General features: G+C 33.1%; 1 protein-coding gene across 3 annotated transcripts in view; it reads left to right on the top strand.

Annotated features, from left to right (window-relative positions):
* The window catches only part of PPP4R3B (protein phosphatase 4 regulatory subunit 3B), a 49,018-nt gene that overhangs the window by 6,642 nt on the left and 25,693 nt on the right, over nucleotides 1–16,683 (top strand). For 2 of the 3 annotated variants that reach the window (XM_006217729.4, XM_006217730.4), the window contains exons 3-7: nucleotides 4,592–4,690; nucleotides 8,861–9,484; nucleotides 13,766–13,843; nucleotides 14,947–15,063; nucleotides 16,546–16,662. In XM_006217729.4, coding sequence (XP_006217791.1) covers nucleotides 4,592–4,690; nucleotides 8,861–9,484; nucleotides 13,766–13,843; nucleotides 14,947–15,063; nucleotides 16,546–16,662 — 1,035 coding nt within the window. The remainder of the gene's footprint in view (nucleotides 1–4,591; nucleotides 4,691–8,860; nucleotides 9,485–13,765; nucleotides 13,844–14,946; nucleotides 15,064–16,545; nucleotides 16,663–16,683) is intronic. The other variant, XM_031675544.2, reaches the window with a different exon arrangement.

The following is a 16,683-nucleotide window of genomic DNA, read 5'->3' on the forward strand; positions in this document are numbered from 1 at the left end:
AAAGAGGAAGAATAAATAATGAGCAAGAGTAGAGAATCAGGAAAGTGTGTTGTCTGCAGACCAAGGGAGAACATAATTTTGGTAAAGAAAGAAGGGCCAATCAGTCAGCAAATGCTGTTTCATATCCTGCCAAGAGAAAGATTGAAAATATTCTAAGCTTTGTTCAGAGAAATGTCCACTTAGATGAAGGTAGAGATGAAAATGATCTGATCTTATTGTACCTATTTCTTAATTGGCAAAATCATCCAGTAAAATTGAGGATGTTGGGATTTAACATTTAACCTGAGAGCCATTGTGCAGAATGGACTAATGAATATGAGAGGAAAAGAGATCTATACAATTTTGAATGCTACATTAAATAACAGCATGAATTTGTAATAAGTAGAGTCCACTCTGCACTTTGAACTATAAGTCTGGTGTACAAGTAGAAAACATGAATCATTAGGTTGGAAACATGGGAAAGAGTGACTGGTAGAGATGTGTTCTGAGTAGTGGTCTAGAATGGAGCCAAGGAGGGATCTTTGGGAATCAGATGGAGAGAGGTGTTTCTTATTTAGGATCCTTCTTATTTCTTACAATGCCAAAGAGGAGACTCTTGGGAAGCAAGTTGTTAAGAACATTGCTGTCCTTTAGAATTTGTTCACATTTCTTATGGGGCATACTAACAGGAACATGGGCTTAGTGTTGGATTGGGTATGCTTAAGTTTTTAAATTCCATTATTTCTAGCTATGTGATTTTGAGCAAATTTTCTCTGAACCTCATTTTTTAAATGGAGATACTATCTACCTCATAATAGTAGTGAATTAATGTATGAAAAATGCTTGAGCACAGTATCTGATACATAAGATCAATAAGATAACTAACGCTTTAGCACAGTACCTGATACATAAGCTCAATAAGATAACTGTATTCATAGTAATCTTATAATGATCCTTATGTGGGCAATATTTTCCTCTTTTCCATTCTGGAAAGAAAGAGGTTAAATACTTTGCTGAAAGTAAGTGAAATAGTGGACAGTGAAACTTTCATTGGTGCTCCCAGTTTCTAATTCAAATATATCACAGACTTTGGTATACTGCTGTTGGTAAGTAGTATCACCATGTTTGTCTTGAACTGTATGTTATGTACCACACTGTATTTTAAAAATCTACCTCAGAAAAAGTTTAGGTCATCTGCTATTAGGAACTACTAGAGAGATGCTGCATTATTTGTCTGGTTAATCTTACTCATTTTCAGACTTTTAAATTGGTTTTTGAACCTGCACATTGAATTCTATAAATCTGATATTTCTATTTCCTTTTTTAAAAAATAAGTATTCCTTTTGAAAAACTTCAGCTATTTCTGTATTAAATTTTGTCAGAGTCATTAGGCATTAAGTCATAGGCTTAGTCTAGCAAGCAGTAAGATCTCAAATACTTCATGATTAGATTTTATTCATGTTAATGAAGTGGATCAGTACCAAGGAGGAAAAATGAAACACATAATCGGCTTGTTAGATCCTTTAAAATGTGTCACAGATTCCTTTGTGAATGTATTAAAATTAGAGACTTCTTCCCCAAGGAAGATATTATGCACCAAGTTTTAGATAAAAATTTTAAGATGTGTTTAGACCCTGGATTAAGAACCTCTGACCTAAATGTTATTCTACTGGAGACTTTTTAATATATGAGATTGAAGATAATCATTTCTCATACAAAACTACATTGTGCAAACCTGATTCAGCTAAATTGTCAAGTTTCTCCAGTTCATGTCTTACTTCCATTCTAGGCTTGTACATAATCACCTTTTCTTTTTTTTTTTTTTTTAAAGGACCAGACCAAATATAACTGATTTTTTCTATTCTCTCCGCAAGTTCATTTTAAATCTGATTTCCATAGGGACGTAGTGGTGATTAAGTGTTTTAGTTAGTAGAGGAGAACTCTAAGCTTCCCTTGGTTTAAACAGAGACATTAACAACACCCCAGAGATGTATGTGCCACACACAAATGAGGAAAAAATATAATACCACAAAGCACAGTGGTTGAAAACAGACTTTACCATGAAAAATTGAGCTTGACTGTATCTAAGCTTTTTGGGTATGTAGGAAATCCTGCCATTTGACGCTTCTCATTCTGTTTTAAATATTCTTGTGCAAGCTCTATATTCTGTCACCTAGGAACTTTACTCTGACCCTTGGAATAAGCAGTTCTAAGGAGTTCATATGGGTATTTTTTTTTTTTTTTACTGAGACAGGGTGTGGGGAGGGGGAGAAGGAAGGATGGGATTTGTCATTTGGGGTAGGTACATAGAGGTGGAAGGTGCCTACTCTGATGGCACTTCCCTATCCTTGGTTACCCAATTAGAGATAACACTTATCAAATTTGACTTGTCCAAAGAATTAGCTGGAACCCTAGTTAAAATAAGGATTCTTGGGTTTCATTCCAGACCTGTACCCAGGGGAGAGACATGGGGATCTATATTTTTAACTACCTCCCAAGGTCAGTCCTCTCTGCATTAAAAAGGGGTTCTGAATATAAATCCTGTTTAGTTTTAGTTTTAGTGCCTACTTCTGTTGCTTTCCCTCAGAAGGTAGATTGGAACGAAAATGGAAAGGGCTTTGGATGCCTGGATAAAGAGCTTTAGATTTCATTCATTAAAAAAGGTTGAAAATAATAACATAAGCACAAGTTTACAAGATAATCGTCAAACTGACATTTCCACTCCTAGTGTAATCTGTCTGTTGGCCAAGTGACAAAGCAGAAATAGTGATAAAATACATCTTACAAGAAGTTGCCCTTCCCAAAAAATTCAGAATTGTTAAAAAGATGACATTAAATACAGATTTGTATCTACTGTCATTTATGGGTTGTACTGTGCCCTAAGTGTATGTTGGATCTTAAAATTCTATTAATAGTATAGAGTCATTACAGTTCAAACATGTCAAAATATTGCTTATTTAATTCTTTATATAAGCCTTTTTATTTGTGTGGTTTATAAAGTATGGCTATACTAATACTACTGTAAAAAAAAAAATCTTGGAGATCTCTGTTCATGAAGCTGTTTTGAGGGCAGCTCTAAGAAGACAACTCAAACTGAGGAAAGAACACAGAACCAAGTGCCCTAGTGCTTTAACCAGAATAGCTTTGTTTTTACCTTTTTTTTTCTTAGCATGTTGATTCTTAGTAAAATTTTGTGTGTAAAAAGAGTTCTGCTAGTTTTTCAAAAAGGTTTCAAAACCTCTTCTGTAGTTGGTGGGAGCCATTGAAGGTTTTTAAATGGAAGAGTAATTTAGACTAGTTGGTGGCAAATCCCCCTTCCAAGAAGCATGGCCAGCCAGAAGCTAGAACACAGATTTTCAGTGTTCTTACCTGATTACACAGCAAATAGATATTAATCTGAGGCCTGGATTAAATAAAGGATATTTTTCACTTACTGGTTAGAGCTACTAAAGTTTTGAAATGTCTTCCTTTTGAAGACTTTGTCTTTATTAATCTGGGGCTCACTGTTAGTTTTATATTTTTTAATATAAGGTCATAATATTTGTAAGTACTAGTCAGCTGAACCTTATATTAAATATAAGGTTTTATAGATTATATTTTTGGTAATTAGGATATAAACTCAAATGTGCATTTTTTAAAAATCAAAGTTTTAGCCATGTTAAACTTTCATTATTATATATCCTTGAAAAGTAGTCCATTTCATTTGAGTGTTGTATAGTGATCTTAGTGTTTAAACGTGTGTATTTTAAACTGAAACCAAACCTTAATTTTTAATAAGGGAATTGACAGCTTCCCCCTAAAAGCATAACTAACCTTTTGGGAGGGATATAATGAAGGACATCCTAGACAAGTACTTACCTGAACCTGGGGTTCTTAATATTTCTGCCATCTTATTGGTAACATAGATAGAGCAAGTATTTTCATGTCATTTTTGCATTCTTAATATCCTGAAGGCTTTCCCAGATTTAAAAAAGAAAAAAGCAAAAATAGAAAGGGGTAAACCTTAATGTTTTCAGCTGTTAGTTAGCCTACTTATAACCAGTTGACAACCAGCTTAAACAAAAAAATAAACTGATAGGTGATAGGTAGGTAGTGAGTGGAACAGCTGACTCTGGAAACAATAGGAAGTAGATGATTAGAATGTCTACATGATATTTTGGCCAAAAATCCCAGACTTCCAATTAAACATTATCTTGGTAACATAAGCTAGAGCCTGCTAACATATTTTAATTTTTTTTTTGTTGCAGAAAATTAGTGTCATTTTTAGTACCAAAGCTATGATTTCATTGCCAGTATATTAACTAAAGTTTCAAAGGATAACAAAATACAGCTATGTGATATCATCTGAGTATATCTTAATTGCGCTTATCAGAGGGCATTGTTATGCTGTTTCCTGTCCTACTGATTTTTATTTATACTTTTTTAAGCCCTCCTCCCCTTTATTTATTTATTTTTTAAAAAAATTTTAATGGAGGTACTAAGGATTGAACACAGAACCTTGTGCATTCTAAGCACACAGTCTGCCATTGAGCTATTGCCCTCCCCCTTTATTTATACTTTGTAGTTATTTCTTGTCTAGTGTGATGATACAGAAATCTTTATTTTTAAACAGGATACATTAATTGTTTGGTCAGAAGCTGAAAACTATGATCTGGCACTAAGTTTTCAGGAAAAAGCTGGTTGTGATGAGATCTGGGAAAAAATTTGTCAGGTAAGGTTATTTTAAAAATATTTAACTTAAGTTTGTATGCATTCTTGATTTTTTTTCATTTTACCTAAAAGATGTGTAATTAAAATGTGGAGAGATAGTATCTTCATGTGAGAGTTTGATAACCTAACCTGGAAATGTCCTTTATGTTCTACATCAAAATTTTTTACTTAAAATTTTTTTAGTTATAATTTTGTCATACCATTTTAGGTTTTGACAGCATGTATTCATAATTAATGCCCTGCAAAATATCAAGATCTTTTAAAAACCAAAAGAAGATTAAATAATTATATGCTAAGGCTTTTAGATTTTTCTTTAATATTTGGTCACCTGTTTGCTTAATGTTTATGAATATAACTATGTGGCAGACACTAAATCAAAAGTGCTCATGACTTCAACTTATAAGGAAGTTATAATATAGCAGGATAGGTGGTAACTCTTGGGGTAACGAATTTTTTTTAATGAATTTTTTATTTTAGAAGTTTTAGATTTATGGAAAATATAAGCAGAAAATACCGAGTTTATATACACACCTCTCACAGTTTCCCCTATTATTAGCATCTTATACTAGTATGATACATTGGTCATAATTAATGAACTAATATTCCTACATTATTATGTATTATTATTTATGCATTATTATTAGCTAAATTTATTCAGATTTCCTCTGCTTAAAACCAGTGTCCTTTTTCTGTTTCAGAATCCCATTCAGGGTACCACATCACATTTAGTACTTATGTTTCCTTGAGCAAATCAAGGCTGTGTCAGTTGGTAGCTGGAATTTTAAATTAATCACAACATTCATTTTTAATTACCAATTTCTATAGATGGAGATCACCATGTTTCAATGGTTGCTTAGTGTAATCTATTATAGTTGGGTTTTTTTTACTATTGTCATTTTCACTTAAATCAGCTTTCCCTCTAGAAATTCTTATCACTAAAGGTTCTTGAGTTAGTTTTATGCATCTGACAACAGTCATTTTTTTCCCCTCTGTCCTCCCAGTAACAGTGCCACACAGACTAATAGAGTAGCCCACAAAAGTAGTATGAACCTTATCATTTCCAATAAAGCTCATTTGACATATGGCTCTAGATCACTAAATTTTTCTTAACTAGAAATAGATGATTTGTTTCTTTCCTACTTCCTATCTTCCTATGTATGTATCATGTATTGCTAGAGCATTATTAGTATAAATTATTATATAGAATAAGAATATAATAATATAATCCAGTTTATTTTATTAATATTTCACCTTTGTGTTTTGTCCTTTTTTAAACCTGTGGGTAGTGATGTCAAGAAGATTCTCTTTTTTTCTCATGTGCTCTCCAAGGATTGAGATTGAATTTTGTGTTTGCAAAGACTCTGTAAAGTGAGATGTAAGATCTAAAAAAATGACCTCTATTTCAGACTTATACATATGCAGTCCATAAATATTTGCTGTTCTGTTCTTTATTCAATAAACTTGAATCATGCATTCATCCATGAAATAGGGGGAAAATGGTCTATGGTAACAATGAAAACATACTGATGCAATACTTTCAAAATAAAAGATACACCATAATATTTATAAGGCTGTTCAGACTATTAATAGTATTATATAAAAACTAACCTTTTTATGATAAATTTCTGAAGCATGTTTTGTTTTCTCCCTCCAATATCAGCATGGCAGCTGGAACACGTTCCGTATGTACTCAGTGTATATTTGAAGAATGAATAAATAAAATAGAAGACAAACATCTTATTTAGAACTAGGGTGTTGAATTATGTGTCTTCTAGAACATAAATTTATATGGTAGATAATATTTTCCAGTGATTAGCACATTCAGTTATACCTTGCCCCAATTTTCCCCTGCCCACAGCTCAGCACCTACTGTTTAATATATCTTCTTGGATATATATATATTTTTAAAGACTTTGTGCATTTGTCCTAGAACTTTTTGCTGAAATTTGTTTTTCCTCTTTCCACTCATGCAGTTCAGGAAGTCCCCAAGACCACTCTCAGTTTCCCTAATTCACTAGAAAGACTCACAAAACTACACTAAGCTGTTATATTCATGGTTCCATTTTATTACAGCAAACTGACCATTGGGAAAAGGCGCATAAGGCAGAGTCTGGAAGAGTTTCATGCATCCATACCTAGTTTTTTCTATCAGGATAGTCATGTTGATATCACTTAGTTCTCCTAGCAGTGATGGGTGGCAACATGTACAGAGCATTGCTGACCAGGGACGCTTACACAAACCTTTGTGCCCAGCATTTTCACTGGGGGTTAGTCATAAAAGCAGGCTGACTGCCCATGTGGTTGATGCTAGTTTCCAACAATCCCAGAGGTTGAGCTGATATTGTGTGGCCCAAGACCTCCACCATAAACCGTAGAGTTATCCACATGTGTATGTGGCATAGCCTAAGACCCCCCAGATAAAAACACTTTTCCCAGACAGGATATTCAAAGTGCTTAGAGGTTACCTCTTAGGAGCTAGGCAAGGTCCAAACCTTTCTTGGGGCAATAATAATCCTTTACTGAAAAGGCCAGCCCTTACAGCAAAATGGTCATATTTGTCTAAGCATCTGAATTTAGTGTAGCATTTATATGATATATAATAGTATCAATATGAATACATCTAACATTTGGAGGAGCCAGTCTGGACTAGAGGTAGATTTAAAGAAACAGTCTGTCCTATAAAGCCATGATTTACTTTTTATATTTTTGCACTGTTTTCATTACCCATTTCTCTCCTTGATCTACTATAATTTGTACCTTTTGGTGAACTTGTGTGGAACTCTTTAGTATAGAAGTTAGCTGATGGTGTTCTAACAGAGTCCACTTCTTCCTCATGCTGGTCATTTTCTATCATTATTACATGCTGAGGAGGCTTTAATGCAGTCTCCTAATACATTTGATCATCAGTATCGGTTATCAGCATAAGAAGGCTTATGTACATAAGGTAACTGGATTAATAGTGGCAGCGTTATACCATATCGTGGTATGGTAGTGGAGGTAACCTAAAAAGTAAGAGTCAATCGATACTGGCGTGTTACTAGAATCCCACTCAGTCATTAGCAGTTTGTCCAGTTCATGTTGTATGACAAAATGTCCCCCGGGGTGGTGTCAGTTATCAGGTTGATTTACAGGCTTCCATTCAACCTTGTTGAGTCTCCAGAGCAGTGGTGGACTTGGCAAACATGGCTTTGGTATAATTGAACTAAGAGAATATCATCTCTTGCTCTGAGCCTTTCATAAGACACCATGTTAATACTGGATTTCCCTCATTACATTAACAATTTATTTCTTTGGCCTCTGTTACCATTTCTCCTCTCCATTTGTCATTGATTTTTACCCAAACTTTTCCACCTTTGAAAGGGACATTAGATTTGGCCACTCTGCTGGTCTACCAGGTTAATTTTTTACTGCCCAATCAGTACTATACTAGAATAGACTTTATTTATTAGAGCAGTTTCAGGCTCATAGCAAAAGCAAATATTTTTCCAAAAGTGAATTTCAAAAGTATTTTGAGGAAATCTTACTTTCTTTTGTGTATATATATTTTTTATTGAAGTCTAATCTGTTTACAGTGTTGTATCAATTTCTAGTGTACGGCATAGTGTTTCAGTCATACATGAACATACATATACTTGTTTTTATATTCTTTTTTACCATGTTACTACAAGATACTGAATACTCTTGAATGTATGAGGAGTTGGGCTTTAACTTGGTTTGAATTTAGTAGTGTCCTTGTTAAGCCAGTATGATGGTGCAGTTAAGTTATACATATAATGATTTTGGGGACGAACAGAAGTTACTTGCTGCAAAATTCAGAATTACTAGGTATATTGAAGTTATTAAACAGCTACATGTGGTTATTACATAATTTAACATCAAACCTACTTAACATTAGCTGAAATATTCAGATTATTAGGGATCACAGTTAACCTCAAGTTATAAATTGGGAAATTTAGGGGTGAAATCATTTGCAATCAGTAAGACTCAAATAATTGACTCTAAACTAGGTGTATTTTCCCCCTCTGGACTTCACTTTTGATTAGCAACTACTGTACTAGTATTGATTCCTTGAAAGATATTTTTACTTAAATTCAATGGTCAGTGATTTGATTTCCAAAATTTTGAATTCTTTTGTATTTTAAGATAACCAGCTGTACTTGGGTATTTTTAGGTTCAAGGTAAGGATCCATCTGTGGAAGTCACACAGGACCTCATTGATGAATCAGAAGAAGAAAGATTTGAAGAAATGCCTGAAACAAGTCATCTGATTGACCTGCCCACATGTGAACTCAATAAACTTGAAGAGATTGCTGACTTAGTTACCTCAGTTCTCTCCTCACCTATCCGTAGGGAAAAGCTGGCTCTGGCCTTGGAAAATGAAGGCTATATTAAAAAACTACTGCAGCTGTTCCAGGCTTGTGAGAACCTAGAAAACACTGAAGGCTTACACCATTTATATGAAATTATTAGAGGAATCTTATTCCTAAATAAGGCAACTCTGTTTGAGGTAATGTTTTCTGATGAGTGTATCATGGATGTCGTGGGATGCCTTGAATATGACCCTGCTTTGGCTCAGCCAAAAAGGCACAGAGAATTCTTGACCAAAACTGCAAAGTTTAAGGAAGTTATTCCAATAACAGATTCTGAACTAAGGCAAAAAATACATCAGACTTACAGGGTACAGTACATTCAGGACATCATTTTGCCTACGCCATCAGTTTTTGAAGAGAATTTTCTTTCTACTCTTACATCTTTTATTTTCTTCAACAAAGTTGAGATAGTCAGCATGTTGCAGGTAAGAAAACTAAGGTGTTCTTCACAACTCTGTTTTCAGATACCTAGTTCCATTAATAGTTAAAGCTGGTGTTCATTCCCTCTTTTGAAAGATTTCTTTTGTTTACTTTTAACATACTATCAACCATAGAAAATAGGGCTTTATCTCATGGTTTTCTGCAGAAGAATCATTTCTTAATGTTAGCTTTTATATTTTTAAATGTCTTATGCAGCTGGGTTTTTTTTTAACTTTTCCTTTTTTTTGCATTTAAAAAATTGTGGTAGAATATACATGACATAAAATTCACCATTTTAACAATTTTTAAGAGTGCAATTCATAGCATAAGTACACTCACACTGTTAATGCAGCCATCACCACTATCCATTTCCAGAACTTTTTCATCATCCCGAACGGAATTAGCTATTTTTGAAAGTATCTTTTATTACATTTTCTGAGACCTAGGAATTATTGGGGGTATGTGTGAGTGTGTGTGCTTGAAGCTCCCACATATTTCAGATGTGCAGCCAGGATTGAGAAACACTCATTCATTTTCAGGAAATGATAATTAATCAGATTATTTACTATTTGAAGTTGATTTTATTCTACCTCCTTGAGTTGTAAAAATGGGAGTTTTATACTGTGTTTATCATGTTAATCCTATATACCCTACCAGTGTAATGAGCATGATTTTGAAGATTTTACTTTACTTTTGATAGTATACTATGCTTATAAGTTCCCACGTAGTTGCCTTTGCAACTTTCCATGTCAATCACTAAGTTCACTGGGCAGCTACTATATAGTATTTAGTGTAGTTAGTGGTTCTCAAGTCTGATCTGTGGACCTCTAGGAGTTCCTGAAGCCATTTCAGAGAAGTCTGTGAGATTTTTCCCTCTTCCAACTTCATGTCACTGTGAATCTGTATTAGTCTTCATATACTTCAACCAAAACGACATATTGCAACAGACTGAATGCTGAAGAAGACATGAAGATCTAGATGTCTTCTGTTAAGCTAAACATTAAAGAGATTTGCAAAAATGTAAAACAAAGACAACTGTCTTTCTAAATTTTTTAAAGTTGGGGTCATATAGTTGCTTATAAAAAATTTTACACAAACATGTAATAGTTTATGTTTTAATGAATTAATGTTTTTGAATGTCTCAGTTTTAATATGATAAACATTGATAAACATAACCCCCTTAATAAAAACCTTCTGGGGTCCTCAAATAAGTGTGAGGCAAGTTGGACTTACATATTAGATTCCACTTAAAATATATGGCACCCACTTTTTAAATCTATACTATATAATTCAGGGTGCCATTTCACTTGCTGACAGAAACACAGCTGTAGTCTCAGGGGATTGGAAATAGACCTATAGTCAACATAGTTGATATGGAGGACCCAGTGACAGAAGCTCAAGTGTAGCTTTTAAATGACCACTTCAGAAGGGTTGCCAAATCCATAATAGTAAATCATAAGTACTTTTTCATGCTTTAAAAAATAAATTTTGCAAACTAATCTATAAATATAACATTTTGTATGTCATTTTATATATTTTATCATAGGTTTATTTATGTAGGCTATACTTACATAAAACAACTCTTACTCATTTCTAGCCCATGAGATGCATTTTATAAAATAGTCTGATACTATAAACTACCTGTTGTTTATCTAGGGTTTACCACTTAGTTATCTCTTATGTGTCAGCAGTGATGCTGAATTCTCTTTTCAACAGTATGTGAGAAGAAAGCGAGATTATGGCCATTGGCCTTTGAAGGCTCATTTCCTAAAGCCTATCTCTGAGATATCCAGGTAGACATTAGATGTGTGTTCACCAGTTTCTAGTATGTACTCTAATACATGTTTAGATTCTCTTAAGCATGATACGGGCATAAGATTTTAGTTAACCTGAATTTTCTGCCTAATTACAGATCAAAATCCCTTGTGCCCAGAATTGAGAAATATACTTAAAAGTGTTTTATAAGTTAAATTCCCAAAAGCTAATAAAGTGAGGTTATTTCCAGACAGCTACAGATTACAATCCTTTTGGAACAAGAAGTTTTAACTTCTCCCTACACTAGAAATGATTAAGGACAAGTATCTCAAATGTTGATGTGAAATTTAAAATTGGACTAGGCAATCTCTAGGTAATCTCTTAAAGCCTACTCTAATTCTGAATTCCAGTGTCTGCATAATTCTAAAAATGGTGAATGGGTCCTGGGTTTTGGATTTTGGTTGTATATATGTGCCTATTTTTATATTATTGCGAAGAAAAAAGGTTGATTTCAGACTTTTTAGAAGCAGCTCCTCTTTTCCCCGTGAGGGTTTGTTATTCAAAATAGCAGACACACAATTTGACTTAAAATAATTATGTTTTATTAAAAGCTGTTAAATGGAAAAGAAAAACTAAAGTGATCTAAAGAGACTAGTTTAATTACTTGGAAAACCAGGGATTTAGGGGGAAATTTTCCAACTGTGTTTATGATAGGCTTTAAGCTGTCAGACAATTGCTTTCTTAATATGTACACTGGAACAGAATGTGTCAAATGTTATCAAAAATAATGTTAGAAATCAAAAAAAAAAATACTAGGAATCAGAAAGCATTCTCCAGGCAGACTGTAATACTTGAAATTGCCTCTGTAATACTTTATGCTGTTCTAGCTGTCAGTACATAAATAATGAATCACGTAAGAAGCAGTTAAATGGGAAATTGCATTTATCAAAGAATTGGAACTATTTTCCCATGAAAATATTCTGGAAAAGTTAAAAATCTGTAGACATCTTTCTGGGAGAGATGCAGGATGATAAAAATTTATAAATGCTTTAAGTGGAGGTAAACATGTACTTATTCACCAAAACCTAAAATACTGGATGAAAAGTATTTGGAAAAGGTGATTTGAGGAATAAGTAAAAGATTATATATGCAGTTGAACTCTCTCAGAAGATGCATAGTTCAGGCCTCCATATATAAGGTCCAGAAGGAATCAGTGAAATAAATGACTAAAAGAAACACCATTCTGAGTCAAACAATGGAGAGGGTTTTATGCTAATGCTGTGTCTTTGAATGGCACCAAAAGATATTTAGTGGGAGAGAATACTATATTCTCCACAATCATACCTAGTGCTTTTCATTCTTTTCTTTCGGATATACCTCTACTTTATTTCAGAAAGGCTTTATGGGATTGATACCACTTCATGGATGATTCACAGTAAGGAAAAGAGCAGGTATTTGAGCTATAGCCTTTTATATGTCATGGTTTGAATTAATTATCAACCATGCAGGCATCACTATTACAGATATTTTTAGAACATGCTACTTTAATTAATTAAAATTAATTCAGATTTTATTTCATAAAAGTGAATTTTGAAGATTACTGAAACTAAAAAGCATAACTTTCTTGTAGCAGGTCTTGATAGAAGTCTCTAAAGTGAATTTCAAAATTCATGTCTGTTTTTCCTTTGTAATTCAATAGTCCACACTTACAGAAACTTGGAAAATATAGATTAACAAAAAAGAAAATCACTCATAATCCATCACCAAAAGATAAACACAATAAACATTTTAATGTTTATCCCTTTTAGACTTTAGACACATCTATATTAAAAATAAGATCATACAAAAAAAATCATACAATACATACTTTATTTTTCTGTTTGTTTTTAAACAGTGCTTAGACATATCTATCTTTGAATACCTTAAAGAGTATGAAAAGCAGTTACTGTAGTATTTTGTCATTTAGTTATATCCTTGAGGACCATACAAACATGTAAGATTCTACTCCAGTTGACCCTAGATTATTGTATTTCATGAGTTCTTGTGTTTTAAAAAGCTCTGTAATCTTATTACTGCCAGAATCCGTCTTCCTTACTGCCATTCCTGTGCCATATTTGTAATTCTCATTTTTTTAATCTGCTGCAGACTGACAATGGGATCTTCAAACTTGTTTGAGTTATGTTTAAATTAAGAGTAAATAAATAGATTCTGAAAGGGAGCTAGAGAGGCTCTCAGTTAAGGTAAATAGAATTTTCATGCATGACCTCTAAGACATCTGTTTTTTGTTTTTCAAAGAGTTCTTTATAGTTGAGGTTTCTGGTTAAATGAGGTATTAATATTTGTATAACCAGTATTGAATGTGTAGTGAAGTTTTGGAAATTATCACATTGAGTATACCTGGAATTTTAGGTTCCGTATTGAAACTGCTATTAGGTTTTCAGCTACTTTTATTATAATTTATGAAATCATATAAATGAGTATAACTTTATATTTCTGTTAATATTTCATAGTAATTACTTCTTTCCATGTAGGAAGATGAGAAGTTTTTGTCTGAAGTTTTTGCACAATTAACAGATGAGGCCACAGATGATGATAAACGACGAGAATTGGTAAGTTATTTATTCTTGAAATTTCAACCTTAAAGAGCACTTACTCTTTTGGCATATACAGCCTTTAATATTGAACTTGTTAATTTAAGGGAAAAATTTTTATAGTTAGTATGAAAGATGTATGTAGATGACCCTTGAGAAACATGAATTTGAACTGCATGAGTCCACTTATACTCGGACTTTTTTAAATAGTAAATACTGTAGTACTACACAGTCCAAGGTCAGATGTGATAGGACAGATACAGGGTGCCTATAATAAGTTACATGCAGGTTTTTGACTTAGCACAGGGTGGGCACTCAACCCCTGTATTATTCAAGGGTCAGCTGTATTTAAATTATACCATTAAATGATTATTCTCTGAATTTCTAAAACTTGTTATTTTGTATATCTTAGAAATTTTTAGAGATATTTTGATGTGGTTTTTCCCCCCAGTGAGGGAATTTGTACATTATAAATACAAAATCAGAACATGTGGTTTATGTTAGGCCAGAGCTACAGATGCACGTTTTCATGGTTTTAGAAACTCACATTATTGAGATGTTTTTCTTTTTAAACAAGAGGTAAGGAGAATCCTTGAATAAATGAATGGTAAATAATTTGGCTCTTGGAAATGTTTTTATTCTTTCAAATGTGTTCATAATCATTTTTTTGATTCTGCTTCAGGGAAAGAGAATAGTGACTGCTGTTTACCAGCAGTTTGCCATTTTTTCAAACATTAGAATCAGGTACTTGGGTTTTAAGAAGTAATGAAGAAATGCTAAGTTAAAATCAACCAAGTAGTCTTTGGTGTAGTTATTTATTAATGGCCTACTCAGTTTTCTCATTTATAAAATTAGTCCTTTATACCAGGAAATCTCTAATGTTCTTTACAATTTTTAAAGATTGAATTTTGCTTTATAAGGACTTACTAGGAACCCAGCCACCATTTATTGTCACATGATTTCTGTGTTCATTAATGTAGGTTTTGAGGAGCTAGGGTACCCTGAAAAAATCAGTGTTCTTGAGAAGAGAGAATTCTGCACTGTGGTAGATCACATTACTGTTTGCCCCAAGTTTACTTTTAATGTGTGTCAGTTTCTCACTATACTTTCTAACATTACAGGTTAATTTTTTCAAGGAATTTTGTGCATTTTCTCAGACATTGCAACCTCAAAACAGGGATGCATTTTTCAAGACTTTGGCAAAGTTGGGGATTCTTCCTGCTCTTGAAATTGTAATGGTAATTACATAGCTTCTTTTCATGTTTTTGAAATTGTGAATTTGTAATAGATTTATATTATGGATGGGAAATTATTCATTGTAGTAATGCATATTGAATTTTATAATTTAGGTTATGATTCATTTGATAGTGAATTACTGCAAGAGTTGTTTGTCAGTCTTCAGATTTAGTAACTTAAATTTGTAGTGTTAATAGGTAATTGCTTGCATATGATACAACTTCAAATAAATAAAAATCCCATGTTTTTACAAAACTATTCACTCTTCTATAATAATATTAAGTATGTTTCATAGAAACTAATAAAATAGCTTTCCTTTTTAGACCAGTGAGTGGAATGAGAATAGACTGGACCCAGGGGTCTCATGCTACAATGTGGGGTTGAAGCAGTGATTCTCATACTTTTGTTTATATGAACTTTATCCATTGGCATTTATTGTATAAAAAATTAAAACTGAGAAAAATTTTAAGTATTTATTAACTCATTTAAAAATGATAATAATTAACCCATTACATGTTAACATAATGTAACTTTTATAAAAAAAATAATTTTTCCAAAACAAAAAGAAAATTGGTGAGAAGATTGGCACTGTTTCATATTTTTTCTCAATCTCTTTAATATCTGGCTTAATAAAAGGTAGCTAGATTCTCATAGCAGCTTCTTCATTTAATCTGTTGTGATATCACATGTCTTATAGCCTCTGGAAAATCCGACTATACTTGTAGACTGAGAGTGAAAAAGGCCGATAATGCCTTAGTGTTATTTATTATTATGAAAACAGTTTGTCTCATCCACTTCTGAGAAGGGTTTTAGACCTTCTTTTTTTCAGGGTGTTAGACCCCCTCCCCGGGATTCCCTGGACCACACTTTGAGAACTACCAAGTTAGGGAATGTTTTCAGAATCACCTGGAGATTTTTAACTTATGAATCATGTATCCTGTATTGAAAGGGGAAAAGCACAGGATCACTACCTTAGAAAACTAAGTTGTGGGAAAAAGTGAAAATAATTCAGATTGTTTCAAAAGCATTTTCTGTTAGGAGAGTCATAAAAGAGAGAATCAGTTGTTAAGGACTTACTGGCAAATCCAAGACCAAAGACAGATTCTGGAAGGTTTTGAACCCTTAATTAGGAGATATCATTCACATTTTTGCAAGTATATAAATCAAGAATCCTCTCCCCAACCCCCCAATTTTTTTTGCAACATTTGTAGAGCAGTACTTTATAATCCTGTGCTGATTCTTAAAATATCTGATTATTTGTCTTTATGGTGGTAAAAATTGGTAGAAACTAACCATTGAGCTCCCTAAAGTTTTTAATATTTGTAAAAGAAAAGGGAGAAAAGGATAGGAGAGGTTATGTATTTCGATTCTAGTACAGTGTCTAAATCCAAAAATTTGTTTGACATAGACTTGGGAGAGTAAAGGGGGATGCAAGCATAAGTTTTGTTAACATTCTCTAAAAAACCAAATTTTCCTTTTGTCAGGGTATGGATGATTTGCAAGTCAGATCAGCTGCTACGGATATATTTTCTTACCTAGTAGAGTTTAGTCCATCCATGGTCCGAGAATTTGTAATGCAAGAAGCCCAGCAGAGTGATGATGTAAGTGACAATGCTCTGGTT

The sequence above is a fragment of the Vicugna pacos genome, chromosome 15 (assembly GCF_048564905.1).
Source record: "Vicugna pacos chromosome 15, VicPac4, whole genome shotgun sequence".
Taxonomy (NCBI): Eukaryota; Metazoa; Chordata; class Mammalia; order Artiodactyla; family Camelidae; genus Vicugna; species Vicugna pacos.